Below are 21838 nucleotides of genomic sequence, written 5' to 3' on the forward strand. Positions count from 1 at the left end.
TCTCTCGCTGCCGAAGTACGTGTGAGCCGCGGAGTAATTAATTTCGCTTTGTTTACGCCTACTTTGTTCTAAGGCTGGAAAGACTTTAGAATGGAGGGATGTAGACTGAGAAAAGTGGAATGAATTGATATGGACTGAGAAAAGTGAAATGATGGGATATAGACTGAGAAAAGTGGAATGATGGGATATAGACTGAGAAAAGTAGAATGAAAGGATAGACTGAGAAAAGTTGAATGAAGTGATATAGACTGAGAAAGGTGAAATGAAGGAATATAGACTGAAAATCAGGACTCCTGATACAATATATTTTTTTTTAAAAAATGACTATGACTTTATTATCCAGATACAAAATTGGAGAAAATTACAGCAATTAAGAAGAATCTGAGGCAAAAAAGGAATATTCACTGATGCCCTGCAGATCCTAACAATTGTCCTTGTGATAATAAGGCACTCTGGTTTCTTCTAGATTGAAAAAGTCTGATCTGTTTTTATCTTTTGATCCCTGATCCTTCGTAGTCATTAAGGCTTACAATATATGCCATATAAACATCGAATAATTAGTAATGTTGCTATTTGATAAATTAGGATGCATATTCAGTATTTATTAAAACTTTACTTACCCGGAAACCATCCATTATGATTCAACTACGAACATTTCGGGAAAAAAAAGGCCATTCTCAGCATAGATCTTTTCAGAATTAATACAAACGGATAGACTCGGTAATATTGTTGCAATTTCACCCAACAAATGTATTAGTTTTAAAATAGAATATTGTGCAGTACAGTCATTTTAAAGTTTTTTCCAACCAGTTCAACCTCAACTACACATTGCCAAACAAGTATTTGTAAAATCATTACATTCATTTCATCATGTTGTAAGTAAAGCCAATAAACAAGAAAAGTGTTTCTTCAACCATCATGCCACATTCGTTCATTGCACGAGCCTTCCGGGTTGCATGATCCAAGACTAGGGTTGCCAGACGTCCGGTTTTTGAACATAGAAATTGATGTCCGGCTTTGTACCCAAGCCGGACGCGCTTTCGTCCTCCTTTTCGAGTTTGGAGACTAATTGATGAAACAGGTCAACAAAGTTTCAAGATGCATAAAATATTGCCAGAATGGAGAAATGATAACTAAGTTGTTAGTACCATGAGTTTATTAAATACTTGATGACTTTATTAAATACCATGACTTTAAGTATCGTTAGTATTGCTACCTGCTAGTGAATCATCATTTAGTAGTTGTACCTTTTGTATTAGTTTACTTTAATAATGTATTAATTTCTATATTATTTCTTCTTTTCCTTTAAAATGTGCTGCTTGATATAATGTGGAAGCAAACTTATGTTTCGGTAAAAGCCTTTTTTTGTGTGTGATCTTTTTAAGTCAAAGTGTCTTCCTTTTTGATTTTACAAATCTGGCAACCCTATTCAAGACGTCGTCCTTCTCTTCCATAAGAACTTTTGAATTACACTTCTCTTGATTGATTGTGATGTTGGAAATGGAGTGGTGAACAAGCAACCACTATTGGAGACTAGAACCGTCTCCAAGCTGTCTCGGACTTACAGCCTGCAACAGTGCATCATCGCAGTAGCTGTCCATGAAAGAAGTCCAGGCTACCGTCCAGAAGTTATCATCAAGCTGAGTCACAAATCCATTTATTGCCCTCACAGATTTGACGGGATATAAAATCCAATCAACATCAATATTGGTTCCATTGCATCTTCACCTCTAGTTAAGCAGCAACTTCGGAAAGTCATTTCAGCAGCTGGAACAATTTCATGAATTGGAACAACCACAGCATCATCGAGAACAAAGGACAATTACAGCAAATGCTCGTATCCTATCCTAATAATGAACTCCTTTCTTCTCTTCCTTCTTGTACCTTCTGCCTAATCTAGTCGCTATTTTATCATTTGAAATTGTTGAGTCACATTTATGGATTGAAGCATAACCTTCCACAATTTTAATTGCGTGAGAGTTGTTTGTTCTTATCCCCATTTTCATCCATTTGTTTGAGTTATTTATGCTAACTCACGAGTAAGTCATAATATCTGAGTTAATTGAACTGACATATCATACTTGCACAATATTTAAATAATTTAATTACCATGTATTTCGAATGCCTACCTTCTATCTAGTACATGACTAAATGCACAAGACTGAAAGGAAGATAGAATTTGCTATGTAAGTCCACGAGTACGTTGTTGTTTCGCTTCATTTGTTTAAAACTTTAGTCCGGTAGATCAGACAATCAACGAATTCTGCTTTTTTTTTTCTTTCTTCTTTCTTCGATCCGCTTAGCGACCAATATAACAGATCTCTGTGTAAAACAGGTTTATAGGAACGTCGTCTCACGGTATGAACAAGCATAGTTCAGATCCAGACACATTCTTCCATGTGAGGACCCATCAGATGTGACTGACTGATTGATCCGTGGGTGGCTTACAGTATCAGTAGGTTTTTTTTTAAAAACTATATTGTAAACAGTTTATTTTTTTTTTTTAAATAAGCAGAATTATGATTTATTGAACAGCTTACCTAAGAATATTATTTGAAAATCCTTCTCCAATTTGAATGTATATATATATTTCAATGTTAATAATGCACATACTCTTCAAAGCTCATTATTATTATTATTATTATTATTATTATTATTATTATTATTATTATTATTATTATTATTGTTATTATTATTATCATAGGTATTCTGCCATTAATGGTAGGTCACTTGCCGCAACTAAGAAGCTTCCATGCTCCACGGTCTTCCGCTAACGTCCTTGTCTTCACGTACGATCTTCCCGTTTTGATATCATCCCTCAAATGTAGTCTCCTTCGTCCCCTCCCTCTCTTTCCTGCCACCATACCATCTAGCACGTCTCTCATCATACAGTTCCTACTTAGCCAATGCCCCAACCAATTCCTCTTACTCTTCTTAATAATTTTTATAGTTGTTCTTTTTCCCCCTACTATTTCTAACACCCTGTCATTCGTCTTCTGCTCGACCCAGCTAATTCTCTTCATTCTTCCCACCATCATTTTCGCGTAGTGTTCATTATTTCTACCCTATACAGTACAATACTTCACATGAAGCATTTTATGAGTCTTTTTCTCAACTTTTTATTCAAGGTCTCACAAAATGTTTTTTTTTTCCTCTTAAAGGCTTTTGTCTGCATTCCTATTCTTGCTTTTATTTCACATTCATACTTTATATCATCACTAATAATACTACCTAGGGATCAAAAACTAGTCACCAGTTCTATTTTCTCCCTTTCTACTTCTATATTTGACACCGACCGCTTCGTTCCAATCACCATAGCTTTTGTTTTTCTAACATTTATTTCCATCCCACAGCTGATCATTCTGTATCTGTACTTCAAGTGGATACCATTTAGCATAGTCGTTAAAATCCTTCTTGTCGGTTTCTCCTGAACTCATGCTTGTACTTTTTCAGACCCATATGCGACGGCTACATATAAACTGAATAATGAACAACTTATTAGAGGAAATGAATGAAATGAGGAGGACATGTTGCTAAGGGCTCAAGAAGTCTAAATGTTTGAATTGGCCACTGTTTCCGTTTAACAATATTTGCTACGATGAGAAGAGCATCTCTTTCCGTCGGATTCCATGTTAATCAGTTCACGTTTCATATAGCTTAGCTGCTGAAAGAAACACTAAACTCAAAGTCAACTCAACTCCTTAAAGACAAGTCTTCCATGACACCTTATATCCTGCTCAGTGACGTAACTAAAGGCTTGGGGGCCCTCCCGCAGACAGCTTGAAACGGGGCCCCTTCTCTACGTCCAACTTCATGATTTGGGCCCCCCTGATGGCTTGAGGACCCCCGCAATGAGGGGTCTGCGGGGCCCTTATTTACGCCCCTGATCCGGCTATATCTGATATTTTACAACAGGCATTTTTCTTTCCACCACTCATTTTGTAGTTGTCAGCTGTCATGATAGTGGTCCAAGTCTACCTGAACGTTACCCAACACTTACTTTTTCACTGATGGAGGATAGCGAAATCCTCACCTTTAAGGCAATATACGTCTGATTTATATCACGTTTAAATTGTCAAAGAAATACACAAACTTAAAAATTCTAAGACAATAGGGATTCAAGACATTACTTCACGACTTTGAGAATATTTTGTAGGCGACACATAACAAGAAAATGAGAGAAAATTAATACAGCCATTAGCATGAAATATGGTTAATTTCTTCTAATGGAAAGTGTGTATTTATTCACAGACTGTCCCAGAACAAATAAGACACTAAACATTCAATTTTGCTCAATCTGCGTAATGAATGCTATTTGTTTGGATTCTCTAAATATTTTTAAAATGAACCATATAACGCCATTTAAAAGCACGTTTTAATTTTATCGCACAAGGCACATCGATTTAGCACTTAATCTATTGTAAAATAGAAAACCAGAAGCAATCTTGAGAATAGAGATTTAAGTAAAGAGTTTCTTTTACAATAAGACACTGTATCATACCTAACTAAATATGGACGGCTTTGAAAAGGGGCGGCATGTTCATTTACGGATTAAGAGAACGCCATAGTCAAAAAATAATGAACGAAACTAACAAGATAATCACTTGGAATGTTTATAATGAAGATTAGGAATTACATTACATAACAGATGATCATCGGCACAAATCTGTCTTCAACATTTGGGGGACGGGGACGGGTGAGACTGTTCCCATAGTTTTATTTTTCAAAAGCTATGTTCAAAATATTTATGATGTTGAAGAACAATGTTCTGGAGGATCAAGGGAGCAGAAATGACTTCAATATTGGGAAGTGGACAAATTTGAGGCTTATTCTGGGGGAGGGGGGAGATGAGACTCACATTATGGTAGATGAATCTGATTTCTGAGGTGCACCTGTTGTATATTATACAGGGATAACAATTTCATCTCACTTTCCTTTGTGGCAGTCGGACACAAATCATCACATTTCTCCCCAAAAACAGTCGGATTATTGGAAGGACAGTACCTCCAGTTCCAAGATTGGGGGAACATGTCCCGCTCAGGATTTGCGCCAGTATAGATGATTATCTAGACTATCTGAGGGAAGAAAGTCTAATCATGAATACATCTAACTCAACAGTCATAGAGAGGAATCTTGTAAAATGGTTTCGCAATAGCCTATATGTCGCTAAACGCAAGCCAATAAAACTGAACATTTGAACAATTCTAAAATGCGAAAAGTTTATATAAAATAAGTGAATAATTGAGAAGAATTTAGATAAAAAGTAAAAAAAGAGAACGAGAAACAAAATATGAATAATTTATGTAAAGTCCAGGAGTACAAAACAGGTTAAAATCGGGCAAAATAAAACATGAAAAAATCGGTTAAACACCAGAATAAATATAGCTTCTTACTTCCAAGACTGGTAATAAACCGATATAAGTATGTGTAACTTTTAGAACTACAGTATTCGTAGTCCATCTCAACTTATAATTACCCTTAGGTACTATGAGTAATTAGAGAACATGCTTCATATGCACAAAACGAAATAAGCATTTTTCTCTTACTGTTTAACGAACCCTTTTTGTTCAAAAGAGTGATGAGTAACAAAAAAAGATCTCCTTAGCTGGTGACATCATAGTAAATCCGCAATCGGTAAAAACTGTCGAAAGAAGAATCTATGATCGAAAACCCAGAAATATATCATAAAAACTAAGGCATTTGTAAATAAATGTATATAAATACGAAGGTAAATCAAAAAGTAAAGGCAAATTTCACACAACATCTCTATTTTCACTAAATAAAAAGAACCACACATATCACCTTTCCACATATGCCTCCTGCATGGTAATGCACTTTTTGGTATCGTGTAATCAGCTTCTGTATCAAGTCCGCGAAGAAATTTTTGGTTGTTTCACGAAGCCACGTCTGCACTATCTACTGGACCTTGTCAAATGACCTGAACCGATGACCACGCAGTGTCTTCTTTAAAGAGCTGAAGATATGGTAATCGGATGGCACCAGATTAGAGCTGTACAGAAGAAGGGGAAGCAACTCGAATCCAAACCGGTGCACAGTGTCTGTTTCCCTTACTGTATGATGCTTCCGATTAACGTGGGATGCGAGACTTGGGATTGACGAGCACCTCCTTAGACAGTAGTTCTCATCGATTTTGACAAATTGCAGGTTTTGGTTTGTCTTATAGGACCGCACAATAACTTGCACTATTCACAATTTCGCCATGTGGTTGGAACTCCGCCAGGATAGATCTTTTCACATCCCAAAATAGTGTTAGCATCTTTCCTACAGGATAGCTATTATTTGGATTTCTTGCGTATAGGCTACAACGGCTGAAGTCTTCCAAAATATCCCCTACAGAAGAAAATGTCCAACGGGTGGATGATATTACCAGGGACAATCGAAGAATTATAAATGCACAAATAGTGGAACTCGTGGATGCCAGTTTCGGATCAGTATATACAATAATGCATGATGAATTAGGGTGTCCTAAAGTTTGTGCTACTTGGGTATCCAATGAACTTTCAACTGAACATTAGCAGCAGCGTATCGCATTGGCTATTCATTTTCTCCAACGCTATGAAACCGCTAGTTAAGATCCCAGTATCTTGGAACGAATCATCGACGAAATGAGTTCACCACTACGAACAAGACAATACGCGGTATCACTACGAATTAAGCATGTGTTCCGCTTTAAGGTGGTTCGCCCACTCATACACCTTTCGTTGAGTCCTGGATGCTTGCTCCGTACTCCGTTAATCAATGCTGCATTCATGGAGTAGGCGTCCATATGTGTAATATTTTTGCTTGCGACACTCGACTGAATGAAGTAGTGATGCTCCTACTTTCACAGCAATCTCAAGTATATACGTGGTGACGTGAGACATGCACAATCTTCGTTTATTACTTCAAAAATACAAAATTGCCTTTAGTATCTAATTTACCCTCGTAGCTTATCCCTAGATGAGAACATCGAATATAAATTATGAAAAACTTACAAGCAGAAAAGATACAACACAGTATAAAGAACAAATAGATGTTAAAAGACTTGTATATGTCTGTTCAATGTCAAGATGTGTATTCCAGCAAGTATGCTTAATATATTTTATAAGTTACTATTTATATATACGGTCATGGGATCGTAACTCGATACTTTAAGTATGCCAGAGTATTGTAGTATCGAGTTCTACAGGATGGGAATCTCCAATATCTAGCCCTCTTTGGTCACATATGGTGTCTTTATCACTAAAGTTTTCACTTAACAGTTTCTGTAAAAGCACCCACAACGTACTTGCTTGGTAATTGGATTCACAACACTGCCAACAGTTATTTTTCACAATCTTTTCCTGCTTAGAGTGTGCTGTGTTGTTTCTCTAACGGATAACTTGATTATGTTTAAATACATATGCGTGCCAACCAAAAAAATACCACAAGATATGAGTTGTAGACACGAATATTACAAAAAAAGATAAGGGCTGAATTAAGTATGTGATTCGTATTATGACAAGTGGCATAGGTTTAAGCAAAGAGAAATACTGATGGCAACTTATAATTAAGCACTGAGGGTAGTCTACATTTAAACAATAAGGAATACTGACAAGTGACAATAACTCAACTGCATAAGATGACAAATGTCAGAGACTTACATCACATCCAATTAAGGTTAAAGGAGACAATCATAATTGTTTGCTTTCGGAAGTGGGACAAGTAGATAGTTAATGTCGTGAGTAATTGGTTTCATTTGGAGTTTTAAGATTATAACTATAGGGTTATTCAAAAAGCGCGCCGGGTTTGTTACATCAAATTATGAACTTCATTTTTTCAAAAAACACTAACGAAATTCATAAACATGTTAATCACACATTCCGATTTCTGGTATGATGAATGACGTCGGGCATATGACCTCCTCTACTGCGCTGGCATGCAATAACTCTGTTCGTGAAATTCGCTTTGGCTTACTGACTAACAGCCACACTGTCACGAACCACTGCAATGTTTTGCTCAGAACGATCACTACGACGACGCGCAGAACTTTTAATGTTCACTGTTGAACCCGTTTCAATGAACTTTTTCATAAGTCTGCGAACTGTTGATTCATTCGGTGCCTAATTTCGCCCTAGAACTGCGCGAAGTAGCCTGACAGTTTCTCCGTTCTGATAAAAAAAGATTTTCACAATTGGCACACTTTGCGCTATAGTAAACTGCTCCCTGGATAGACACAGACTGAAGAAATGCGAGAAATTCAGACTAAGGCGACAATTGGAATGTTTGTGAGTAGAGCAACAATACAAAACAATTTCCGCAACCGAGAAACAAAACTTTTTTTCAGACGATCCGGTGCGCTTTTTGAATAATCCTTTAGATCTTATGGTATTGTTATCCAAGAGTCACCAAAATTGGTTAAGAAATAAATAAATTAAAGCTGTTTCAATATTTAAATAGAGAGAGTAACAAATTTTAGTATGGACATTTCTTCAACGTTTCGTCTATACGCGTCTAGTATAGAGCACACTTTTTCTTCTGTTTACCTTGTATCAGGATATTTAATGAAGACAGAAATATAAACATTTTGTTTTCTATTCTTTTGTAGTTTGTACTAACTGTAAATTATGTAATTTATAATAAATTCCTCTCATCGCTAGAAGCTGTGAGTGTGTTCCTTTTTCTTCTACCTTTCCTTGATGTATCACACAAATAACATCAGCATCTTGAATAGTTGATAAACGATGAGCGATACTAATGCAGGTACGACCTTCTTTAGCTATATCAAGAGCTTCTTGAACTACCTGGAATTTAAAGCAATTACAATAGTTATTTTTTTTCATAGCTTTACTACTTATAAATGTATAAATACATATATACACAAGGTGTTCGAAAACACCACCAACAAAAATTGGAAAATTATATACCAACTAGTCATTTCGGAGTTATAGCCCACCGAAACTATAATAAAGATAATAACTCGAGGACTAAATGTAAAATAATAACTCGAGGCAGTGTAAAAGAATCGTAGTTCCTCATAGAACGTAAGGAACTCCTGATAGTAATGTGCTCACTGATGCTTAGTCAACTTAATTGCTATGTTATTTGATCTATTATTACGAATTATCAAGTATAGTATGTTTGTCGTGAAGTTCTAATTATAATTATTTACACGTTTTCTTAATTTTTTTTTTTTTTTTTTTTGATGGGACTTTACTACACTGGAAATGTAAAAGAAACAAACTGTTCTTTTTGAGATTTCTTTTCATCTTTATAGAGTTCCGTACATGTTATAAGATTTTTTAAGTTTCGTGATATCACAAAAAATATTTTCATTTACTCTGCCTTCTAATTGATCTTTCTCATTTCAATTCTAAGATAACAGTGGATTAAGATGATTATTCAAATAAAAGGAAATTCGGAAAGATAATTTGGGAAAGTTCAAATTTTAGAAATTGTTAGGTATTCTGTTACTATAAATAACTTTTCTATCAGGCCTTGTTTCCATTTTGTACTAAAACACAATAACACACTGAGCAAGGCTATGTGATAATATGTTAAAAAAAAAAAAAAAAAAAAAAAAAAAAAAAACAGCAATCATGTAACAGTTTCAACACAATAATTGTGTCTTCATCAGACTTCCACTCCTTCTGGCTACTTAGGAGTTGGTCACTTCTTATATACTCTCCGGAGATCAACTTTTAATTAGGCTCCCCTTTCATTAAAAAATAACACTTGTGTGCTTTTGACTTTCATTTTTTAGCTGCACACGTGTCCAATAGGGTGGAGCGAAAAAATTTTTTTTCGAAATGTCAATTTGGATAGGGGGCAAAAGTTGCATCATATCATAATACTTTACCATAGAAAATTTCAGCTCTCTGAAATAATTTTTAGCCGGGGCGCAAGGGGCCTTAAGTTTGCGATTTTGTAAATCAATTTCCATTTACTATGTAACTATTTGGCAAATCTTCGCTGGAAGCAGACTGTAAGTTTTAGTGTTGATAGGGTGCAAAAGATGCATCCTGTATCAGTAGATAACAACAATAACTTTTAATTCACTAAAAGTATTTTTAGCCGGGGCGCAATGGCCCTGAAATTTGGGAATAATTAGACGAAAAGTGATCAACTATAAGCAATTTGCTAGTTTGCCATAAAGAAGTTTTTTTGCTATTTAGTAACAGACTTTTTCTGGTATAATGAACTTGTTGGCAGTACTAAGTCACTAGTATAATAGTTTGATGGGTGGAGATAAGAGGGTACAGAACGAAATCAGGGCGCGCGCTCGTTCAGGTGCTAAAGTCTTGTGCAACTGTTTGGCAGCTTGACGATTGTTATTAGTGTGTTGTACCTGTGCTCGGGGCACGTGACTGGTTAGCGGCCGTGTTGCTACGTTAGTAATTTGATTAGTTTTGCGCTTTTGTAGTTATGCTGTATTACAGCCTAACATCTGGTGTTTTTGTTTTGTGCTATAAAGAGGAAAGGTGGCAAAATCAACCAGGTAGAATATGTCAAGAGCACAAGAGATGTTTCGTAGTGCCAAAGGTCGCAACTGGAGAACGTTTCCAACTTACGAAGACATTATGGCATGATATATATTTACGCGTCAGCAGCTGAAGGGGGCGGAAGTAAAGAACCAGCTGAGAATTTGGTTTCCACGAAGGTAGCAGAAAAGGTGGAAGACATTTGGTAACGTGTTTCTATTCCTGTTGTTTCGCTCGGCCGTGTATCAATAGTGGTCAACAGTTACCACAGGAAACTGAAAATATTTTTAAAATTGGCAGTAAGAGGGAGCATGAATGAAGAAATAAATTACAAGAATTGAAGAAGCAGGGCAATAAACCATTTGATATAGCAACTTGCAAGTGTTTAGATTTCACGGTGTGTCGTTGCACAGGACACTCAAAATGCCTGAATCGGAGAGAGTATTTTATCAGACCAAAGGATAAGTAGAAAAATGGTAATCGGTGGTATTGATGTTACTTGGACAAAGAAAAGAGAAGAAAGGAAAGCCAAAAAGCAACTAGCGGTCAAACTATCAAACAAAACAGTACCAGTTACATTATTGAATCTTTAGACTCCTCGTCATCTTTGGAAAAAAAAAAAAAAAAAAAAAAAAAAAAAAGGAGGGCAATAAAGAACACGCTAAAGCTGAAGGAGATCCTGATTTTAGTTGGAAGTATCATTTAAAGACAAGAAAGCAATCAGGTTAGATGCATAGAAATGAGAAAATTCCTCCCAACATTAGCAAAAGTGAAGGAGAAAATCGGCTTGACTGGAAGAAAAATTGCAGCTATTGCTACTGAAGTTTTGGAAGATTTTAATATTGTAAGGCCAGAGCAGCTGCAAAACATTATTGATAGAAGTAAAATACAAAGAGAGATTGTGAAAAATCGTAAAAGTGTAAGAACTGAAGTGACTGTTAATAAAGAGAAACCTTGTACCATCTATTTTCATGGGAAGAAAGACCAAACACTCGCAATGTCCGGCTCCGGAAATCATAGAGATATGAAGAGGAAAGATCATTATTGTGTCCTTGAAGAACATTTCTCAGCCATGCTTCTTTGACCGTTTCAGCATTAGCAAAGAATACTGCTAGTTTCATCTGCCGGGAATTACAAGAAAATAATGTGGACGTATGAGATATGGTAGCTATCGGCTGCGATGGTAATAATACTAATGTTGGGTCAAAAGTATGATGATTGGAGTGCTCGAAAACCATTTAGAGACACCCTTGCAGTGATGTATACGTTTATTGCATATCATTGAACTACTACTACATCATTTACTGAAAGAAAACGATGATGTGACTACTGGTACTTTGTCTGGTCCTATTGGTAGATCATTGGTGAATTGAGACGAATCCAGTGTGCAGCTTCAGAAAGATTTCTTCAGAACTCCCTACATACCTAAACGTGCGTCATCTCAGCTATGATCAAAGATATTTGTATGAAATATGTCAATCTGTCGTAAGGGGAGGCTGTGATAAAAACCTAGCAGATAAGAAACGTAGGAAACTTGCGCATACTCGCTGGTTAACAATGGCTTGTAGACTTTCGCGTCTATATATAACAATGCCAAATTCTTCAGAGGAGCTCTAAACTCTCGTTAAATTCGTAGTAAAAGTATATGTACCAGTGTGGTTCAGCATAAAGCTGAAACCTCTTGCCAGATACGGAGCTAAACATACAAGACTTTTTTCAATAAAGTAATTTCCAGAAATGCATTCTATGCGAATTCTGAAAATATTCTTATTGCCATGATTGGTGACTAGCCTCAGATCAGCTACGCGAATCCTTGCAAGCGATAAAATCATCCAATCCAGAAAACAATGTAAACGTGAAGCTCCTTCCTTCCAAGTGCCAGTGTTAAACTTCGAGGCTAGTAATTACACAGAAATGATAAACTAAAATGGGTGGAACAAAAGAACCGCCAATACTGACTCATATCACAGATGACAAATTGCGAGAATTTGTTCTTGAGAAAGTACAAATATTGATATCCCTGAGTTTCCACGTTATACCCACGCAGTGGAAAGATTAGTGAAAATACTTAGTGAAGGTTCTTTGTCAGTATGTGAGCCAGGAGAGATTTCTTTATTCGTTCCAAATTTGACAAGAAAATACATGACTACTTTACAGATAAAATCGCAGTATTTTGCTTGAAGACGTGAATGAAATCTATGAAACATTCAATCTCATACTGGTGGGTAAGTGGGATGGAACTCGACGGTAGCCACCTCCATGTGGTGAGTTCTGGGCTGATGTAGCCTGTAACAAACAATATGAACTTCGATAGCTTTAGACAACTAACTGGACACGACAAGAAGTCATAATACCTTCAAATTATAGTCTCCTTCAAGCGAAGAGCTGCCTAATAATTATACAAATGAACAATAAACGTGTATTTATTTACAAAATCTATCAAACTTAAGGCCCATTGCACTTCTGCTAAAGAATATTTTAGAGAATTGAAATTTCCGGTGGTAAAGTACTACAATACGATGCAACTTTTCGGCGATAACCGAATTCGAATTTTAAAAAAATAAAAATTTAGGCTCTTCTCACTCATTTATAAAACCTATCAAACTTAAGGCCCATTGCGCTCCGGCTAAAAATTATTTTAAAGAATTGAAATTTTGCATGGTAAAGTACTACGATATGATGCAACTTTTGCCCCCTATCCAAAATCGAATTTCGAAAAAAAATTTTTTTGGCCTCTTTTCACTCCACCCTAGTGTCCAATTAACAGTTTACTTTTTTCGCTGGATACATTCTGTCTTCTTCTCTTTCTTTCTTCTCTTATTATTAGTTTGTTCTCTTTCTTCTTTCTTTTCATACTTCTCTCATCTTTCTTTCCTTCTTCTCTTCTTCCTTTCCATAAACAACTTCTTTTATTTTATAGTATACTAGCAGAATACTCGTTCTTCGCTCAGGAAGAATATGAAGAATTTTAAACATCGGAAGTGTCACTGTTCATCTCAGCGATTCCGAAAACTATGGATTCGACACTAATATCGGTCATTTCATTCATTATTATATCTCCCCCTCCCCTTCTCCTAAGTTGCACTGTCAAAGTGATATGATAAAAACTATCCCAGGCCCGAACCTCATCTATGTTGAAAAGTTGATCCAGATTAGTCGGTTGGTTCAAGAGATTAAGAGTCACAAAATATGGTCACTTTCAATTTTATAATATAGATTTTAAAGTTTCTAGATTAAGTACACTAGTTGTAATAAATATGGAACTTACTGAAACCAATTAATAATATTATTTTAAGAAACTGAAAATATAAAAAAAACTAAAATATGTGTTTGTAATATTTGCGATTAAAGTAATAGTGTAAGGAGATAGTATTTTCTTTTAAATAGTCATGATGCTGCTGCATTTTAAATTCAATTTTCAGTAAATTGTGAGATGGAAAATGTAAATCTATTATAGGAGGTGAATATTGATCTAACAACTTTATAGGAAGCCTCTATTGAAAAGCGACAGTTCGTATTTGTATTTAATGTTTTCAACTCAGAGAAGGTTAGACTGACAAACCTCTCAATTCTTTTCATCTCAGAGAAGATTAGACTGACAAACCTCTCAATTCTTTTTACCTCAGAGAAGGTTAGACTGACAAACCTCTTAATTCTTTTTACCTCAGAGAAGGTTAGATTGACAAACTTCTCAATTCTTTTTCACCTCAGAGAAGATTAGACTGACAAACCTCTCAATTCTAAATGAAAGGCTTATATTTACTCTTACGTTATATACAATAAACTGAGTATAACTACGTTTCATTGAATATTTCTTTATAAGAAGCACAGAACATAAATTTAGGAATAGTACATGCAAAATATGGATTTCATTAACATACATTGTTTGCTAATGACCCAAAGGTAACAATTATCCGAGGAACTAATAAAGTTAACCAATACTGCGGACAATATCGTAACTTATAAATTTATTTGATTAAAAAAAAAAAAAAAACCCTTAAAAGTAAAACAAAAATCAAACACCAACAGTAATATTTAACCTGATGAAAACAATGACTTAAAAAGTAAGAGAAAAATAAGTCACTGGAATCTAACTAAAACTTTAGGTATGTATACAACTAAAAATATTCATTGGGAGACGCATACTATATAGCAATAGAAAGTACTTTAAACCAAGACTATTTCGATTATTAGAACTATCAAATATAGTCCAAATAAAAAATATTCTAGTATATTACAATCTACGTTAAAAACAAAGATTAACCCTTGTGTACTACCAAGAGCATTATTACACAGGAATTACCATGGGGTCTTCTAGAACCTCATCTAAATTATATTCTTTAGGCAGAACCGTCAAACAGACAACTTAAATTTTTAGTGGGTATCTTTAGCATACACTCGAGATAGAATGCACGAAAAGACTGACTTGTAATCTCACCTACTTAAAAGGTATATCATGATAAACACATCTGGGGTCCAAAAAGACCCCATGGAAGTACACAAGGGTTAATGCTTGACAGCCATTCTAATAGAAATAGAAAAATATTTCTGTTCTACAGCAATATCAAATTTTGCAAACGCTAAATCACGGAAACCTTACAGAAAATATTATTAAAAATAACGTATAATATATTCTAACTTCTCTGCTTTTAATTATGTTATTTAATAATATAAGGTTAAGATCAACATGCAGATTAAAAATGCAGATATACATAAAACGGTAAATAAAACTCATCTACAAGTGCCAATGCAAAGGGCAGGATAAAAACTCTAAATACAAAATAAATGGCTACATTGTTTTTTTAAAAATATGTAAATTAAATATGTATTTTTAAACAATAGAATACAAATGTTCCATTGTAATGTATTATAGAAATTCACAAATCTCATATAAATCTAAAATACATATTTCCATCTTGTATAAATACTACAAGATAAATACATGATAGGATTCAAAATTAATTCATGTAAATTCTCTACATCTTCAACTACTACTACTACTACCTAACTATCTACATTATTATTATTATTATCATAGTTATGTTCCTATCTTTTTCTTTTTCATGTTATTCTTACCGTACTATTGACTTTATCATCTTGATTTTATGAAATTCGTTATAGTTTGAAACAAATGATATCTACATATAATTTCGGAAAATTCGTACATTATACCCGATTTAGTATTTTCATTCTTGCTCGCGAAGTACGGAAGTGGTCTATTATCCTGCGTATATAATTTACAGTTTCTATTATGATACCGATTTGAAAGTTACAACATTGGTAATATATTTAACTAAAATATCAATATTTTAGTAAATTAACTTAAAATTCTCATCCTCATTTTATAAATGTAGATTTTACTTACTGGAATTAAATATTTTATAGCTACAAAAAAATTGGAGATACTGTACTATACAACTACAATTCAAAAAATAAATTTGTTGTCTTTTATTGCGGAAATTTTCAATAATTTGAACTTACCTTCTCACTTTCTGCGTCCAAAGCAGAGGTAGCTTCGTCCAAAAGAAGAATTTTGGGATTCCGTACTAAAGCTCTTGCTATAGCTATTCTCTGCTTTTGTCCTCCTGAAAGCTGTGTACCTTTCTCTCCTAACGAAGTGTCGTATCCCTACGAAAAGATCCATAATTCATTTGTATGTAAAAAAAAATCTCACTGTGTGAGAATTATGTAACAAACTATATGTACAACATACTTAATTCAAGGAATTATTACTATTAATATACAGTTAATATACAGATAAAGTACTTGAGATTTTTGCTAATGATTTTTTAGGATGAATGCATATGGAAAACTCACAAGATGAACAACATACTTGTGTTCTTTTTTTAGTATGATGCAATCTTCACTTCTGACCAGTCTATCCCTTTACCGTCTCTGGTAGTAAAAACAATTATGGATGTTAAACTTGGTTTCTAGTTTCCAAAATGAAACCTTTATCTCTTTTTGAAAACAATGTTTTGAGAAAAAACCTATTAATGCAGAAACGTTTGAATGAATGCAGTTTTATGCAATTCCGAACTTCATATTAGGCATTTATCTTCAAATATTATACAAATAAGTTCATGTTTAAATTAAGTAGAACTTCGCTTCCATGGAAAATATACAAAAGGATATAGACTACCAGTTACAAGATCTGAACGAAATAGTTTTAGTAGATAAACAAAGGATGTAAAAGAATAATCCAAAGCAGGATCTTACGGAAGTGAATAACAAACTTCCTGACTAAATTATCTAGGCATAATTACTGGCTTACATCAAAACATTTACTTACCTTTGTGTATTAATTACATTTAGATGCTTGTGGTTGAATTATATTTTGAAATCGACCTTGCTCATGTTACTAGGTAAAAATTAGCAACAATGAATTTATTGAAAAATTTTGATTGTTATTGGATAATGATCTTAACTATATGTAAAACTACATGAGCTGACATAAATTATTGAGCACTTCCTGTAGGGCTACAATGATTAAATTTGGCATAATTGTAGCTTTCCGAGACTAACCAACAGGAAAGTTACCAAAGGTGAATATTTTGAATTTTTATGGGGTCTAAAGGAGGGATGAAGACATTCCCCATGTTTTTTAAATGTTTTTTTTTTTTTTACCTATAATCTAACGTTTTCGGTACTTGGAATTGGAATAAAAACTTGAAATTCGGTATGCCTGTACGTTTTTGTTAGCGTTAACTAAGTAAATAAGTAAAAATAAAAAAATTTAACTGTAGAGTGGTTTTATGGGGAATTGAAAAATCTTTCCCATGTTTTTTATATAGGACATCTTTTACACCCCAAAATTATTGGGCACTTCCTATAGGGCTACAATGATTAAATTTGACATGATTGTAGCTTTTTGGGACTAACGGACAGAAAAATTGCTAAACGTGAATATTTTTAATTTTTAGGGGGTCTAAAAGGGAGATGAAGAAATTTCCCATGTTATTTAAATGGGCTGATTTTTGGACCTATAATCTCATATTTTAGGTACTTGAAATTTGGAATAAAAACTTGAAATTCGGTATGCTTATACATTTATGTTAGCGTTAACTAAGTAAATCGCTAAAATCAAAAATTTCCAACTGTAGAGTGGTTTTATGGGGAATTGAAAAATCTTTCCCATGTTATTTATATGGGACATCTTCTACACCCCAAAATGTTTAGACATTTCCGGCAGGATTAGAATGATGGAATTTGGCATGATTGTAGCCTTCCGGGACTAACCTACTGAAAAATTGCCAAAAGTGAATATTTTTAGTTTTTCATGGGTCTAAAGGGGAGATGAAGAAATTCCCATGTTATTTAAATGGGCGTTTTCTTGGGATACAAAATCTTATTTTAGATAGTTGAAATAGGAAACAAAAACTTGAAATTTTATAAAATAGTTGATTTAAGAGGTGCGAGGCCGTAGGCCGAGTAAATGTGAGAGTCAGGGGGCTAAGGTCCCAGCTGTGCCAAATTCAGGAAATGTAATTAAAGAGCAAAAGCACAAAATTCACTATTGATGGAAAGGCTGATACCTAAGAGATGTGAGGGCGTAGGCCGAGCAAACGCGGGGGCATGGAGGCGGAGCCCCCAGCTAGCCAAAGGCTAGTCTACAGAGATGCAATTGAAATTCTAACCTCATATAATATTAAAACTACCTTTCCAATATTCCAGCTTTAAATTGTGCACTTAGAAAGTAAAAATGATAAGTAATATTTTTTATGATTTTATCGAAATCTTTATGATTATTTCACGTACGTGAATTTGTTTGTTTTATTCTTTCTATCCGCTTGTTAAATCATCCAGACAATCCGGAAATGAACAGCATTATGACTACAAATCTGAATTATGTTGTTTGTCTCCATTGTATAACTTCTGTATCATGTAAACATGTGTATGTAACAAACTGTAAAAACTTCCTAGTTACATTATGCTGATGAACGTATTTCTCTCAAACTGACACTTTTCTGCACATTTCCAAGATTTTAAATTTCAGAAACCACAGATTTTGGATTTGAGACAGCTTTTCCACGTTGTCAGTACCATAAAGTAATGTACTATCTCTTCCGTGGTATACAAACTGAGGACTACCTACTTTCATTTATTCGGTTTCTAGTATAGTCACCAGTAAGCAGCAGACAAACACCATAATCTTTCTATCCACATTCTAAGTTCTACTGGATAAGTAGTGAATCCAGTGGATTTCACGTTTAGTCTCATTCACCGCTATACGAGGACGAACCGTTTCCAGGTTCATACGAGGGAAGCCATCTATATAATCAACAACAGTGTAGTGAGACAGAAATATATATTCCTTGCATACACAAAATTCACTACATCACACTAAACATACTACATTTCCTAAATGTTCACTAAAAGACTACTAAATTCAAATATAAAACATACTTCTGTATCAAGCAATTCACTTCTGCGAAATTGGTGAAGTAGACGTGTCTTTATGGCACTGAATATTGTAGTATTTAAGCTCTATCTTCATCCCAATTACAGCATCATTAAGAGTCTCCCAGCGAAATTAAAATACCGCTAATTTTACAGTAATTATGTGATATCTTGAAATAGATAAAAGATAATCGAAATATGGAACAAGAGCACCCTAGACAATATTATTTTACATGAGAAACCGTTATCACGACTCACTTATCTGCTTTCAATTTCGAGCCATTTTGAAAATCGGCATTTATTTTCGCGTTTCTAAACAGCTGAAAACGGAAAGCCACTAGGTGACTTGTGATAACGGTACCTCACGCAAAATAATATTGTCTAGGGCGCTCTTCTTCCATATTTCAATTATATTTTATCTATTTGAAGATAACACATAATTACTGTAAAATTAGCGGTATTTTAATTTCGCCGGGATGAAGACTCTTAAGGCATGTCCTCAAAATATACATATATTATGATGATGAGAAAAGAAAAGTATCATCGCTTTTTCATGAGTGGCACTAACTGTATCTAACTTTTATATTTAAGTCTTTATAAAATAACTTATAAGTCATCGAGTAGGTAAATTAGGGGCAATACATACAATATATAATTTAATTTTTAACTGTGGTTCCAGATAACGGTGCCCATCAGAGGGTGGTGCAAGGCGCCCCCCTCTAGAGGAAATTATACTTCGGAAGATCAAAAACCCAATAGATTTTTTTAAGAATAGTTACCGCAAAATTTGAGACTACATTTGAAATGTCGTTTATACATTTGAGACTACATTTGAAATGGTGTTTGTCTGCCCCCCCCCCCCCCTCGAAACCACAACATGGGCATCCTTGGTTCCAGATATTGTAAGAAGGCTATTTTGTGTTCGAAACAGTGAAACATAGAATTTTTGTTGGTTGAAAAAGAAATGCAACGTTCATGCAAACAAACAAGTGAAAAAATATATTAACAAAAGAAAACTCTCACCAATGGCAATGACGAAATGAAATAATGTATATTGGCTTGCTTAGCTGCTTCAATTATTTCGTCCATTTTAACTTCTCGTGTGTTGTCTCCATAAGCAATATTTTCTCCAATCGTTCTATCAAAGAGTATGGGTTCTTGTGATACAATACCAAGTTGAGATCTCAAAGCAGACAAATTTTTTGTTGTTATATCGGTGTTATCAATCTCCTAAAAGACAGCAAAATTTAATAATTATTATTGATAAAAAAACATTTGAACACATGATATGATATGATAGATTTTTCTCTGATGGCATTTTCAATATTGTTTGATTCTCTAAACGTTAACATCACCAGTATCGAGTATTTTATTTAAACTGATTGTACTACTACCTTTACTATTAGCTGCATCAGAATTTACATGTATTAGATTATGTATCTTTCTCTATATAGGGTGAACTTAACTCGTAGGGACCAACGAATAAGGAGAGAACTCAGTATCGGGAAAGAAACATCTTTCAAACCATTTTGAATTGAATATTGTAAACATCCCCACCTTTCAGTGTGAGCACATGTTATCCAGACAACATGTGCTTTTGTTTACAATTATCAATACAGCAAACAATACTCACAAAATAACTAAAAAATCACGAAGCCGGCACGACGGGAACCGAGGAAAAACGAGCCACCCAAAAATCACCTTTAAAAATACGCCCCCCCCCCCTCCAGAAAAAAGTATCAGTGTTAACAACTGAACACTTAACTTACACTTGCTCCTGAGGTCGCCTTGAATAAAGAAGTATTAGCTTGTCTAAATTCCTGGAGGCTGCTATAAGCTAAGAAAATTCCTAGCCACAACTTAAACCTCTGGAAGTTGCCATGAGCTAAGGGAATTATCAAAGTACCGTATCCTGAAGTCGCTACAGACTCCCTAGAAACTGCCATAAGCTAAAGGGTTCCCGTACAAAAATTTAATTCCTTCACTTCACTTGTTATAAAAAAAATCTAATACATTCTCTTTTTAAATACATAAAATGGGCCAATGTTCCGTTAAGGGGGTCCAGTAATTTCTTCCACACGAAATTTGCAATTTCTCCACTTCTTTCCATAGATTTTCGTTTGATTACGTAAAATAACGTTATATTAGGTTAGGATAGGTTTGGTTAGGTTAGGTTAATTTTGGACCCCCTTAACGGAACATGGACCAAAAAATGTTTCGTAATATTTTATACAATAAATTAAGTGAAGGGCTAAATCCCGAACTGTTATTGTATCTGCGTAATAAACATTACAATATAAACATACTAAAATTTTGCGCTTACACAATACACATTCAGCATCAGCACCGAGTGTCAAAAAATTTTACAGATGTAAACAGGATGCTTAATCTATATTTCATAACATTTACTATCAAAATTCCCACAATCTCTCATACCATTACAAGTTAAAATATCTTTACCATACTTGAAAAAGTTATAGGCTGAATACATAGTAATATTAATAATTATCTTACCACTGTTCCAGCAAGTGGATCATAAAACCTTTCTAAAAGTTGTATGCAGGTTGATTTTCCACATCCACTGGGACCAACTAATGCAACCATCTGACCTTTCATAACATTCAAATCTAATCCGTTTAGAATTTGCGCATTTGGACGCGTTGGGTAGGCAAACTCAATATCTGAATACGATACACTACCGTCACACATCTGTAAACAGAAATTAAAACGTTAACAATATCTAGACGAAAGCGACGCAGGTGCGATTATCTAAGGTATAAATCTAGTTGAAAAACAATATACGGAATTCTTAGAGAAGCTTGACAAAGATCAGGTCATAAGACATATTTGACAAAGATTTTATCAACAATTATAAATATGCTTTCGTAATTATGATTACATTATTTGTATATGTTGTGGTTTTGTTCCAGTTAATGCTTACTTAAATTTATCTTTCAAAGTATTAATATGGAAAGTTT

General features: G+C 34.4%; 1 protein-coding gene across 3 annotated transcripts in view; it reads right to left on the reverse strand.

Annotated features, from left to right (window-relative positions):
- Positions 1 to 4189: 4189 nt before the first annotated feature.
- The window catches only part of LOC145675697 (ATP-dependent translocase ABCB1-like), a 209857-nt gene continuing 192208 nt past the window's right edge, over positions 4190 to 21838 (reverse strand). For 2 of the 3 annotated variants that reach the window (XM_081746305.1, XM_081746304.1), the window contains exons 21-24: positions 21375 to 21569; positions 19884 to 20090; positions 15942 to 16088; positions 4192 to 8783 (exon numbers count right to left, since the gene is read on the reverse strand). In XM_081746305.1, the coding sequence (XP_081602431.1) occupies positions 8574 to 8783; positions 15942 to 16088; positions 19884 to 20090; positions 21375 to 21569 (759 nt within the window). In that variant the 3' untranslated portion in view covers positions 4192 to 8573. Of the gene's footprint in view, positions 8784 to 15941; positions 16089 to 19883; positions 20091 to 21374; positions 21570 to 21838 lie in introns of all 3 variants that reach the window. The other variant, XM_081746306.1, reaches the window with a different exon arrangement.

The sequence above is a fragment of the Thermobia domestica genome, chromosome 18 (genome assembly GCF_964235325.1).
Source record: "Thermobia domestica chromosome 18, izTheDome1.hap1.1, whole genome shotgun sequence".
Lineage (NCBI taxonomy): Eukaryota > Metazoa > Arthropoda > Insecta > Zygentoma > Lepismatidae > Thermobia > Thermobia domestica.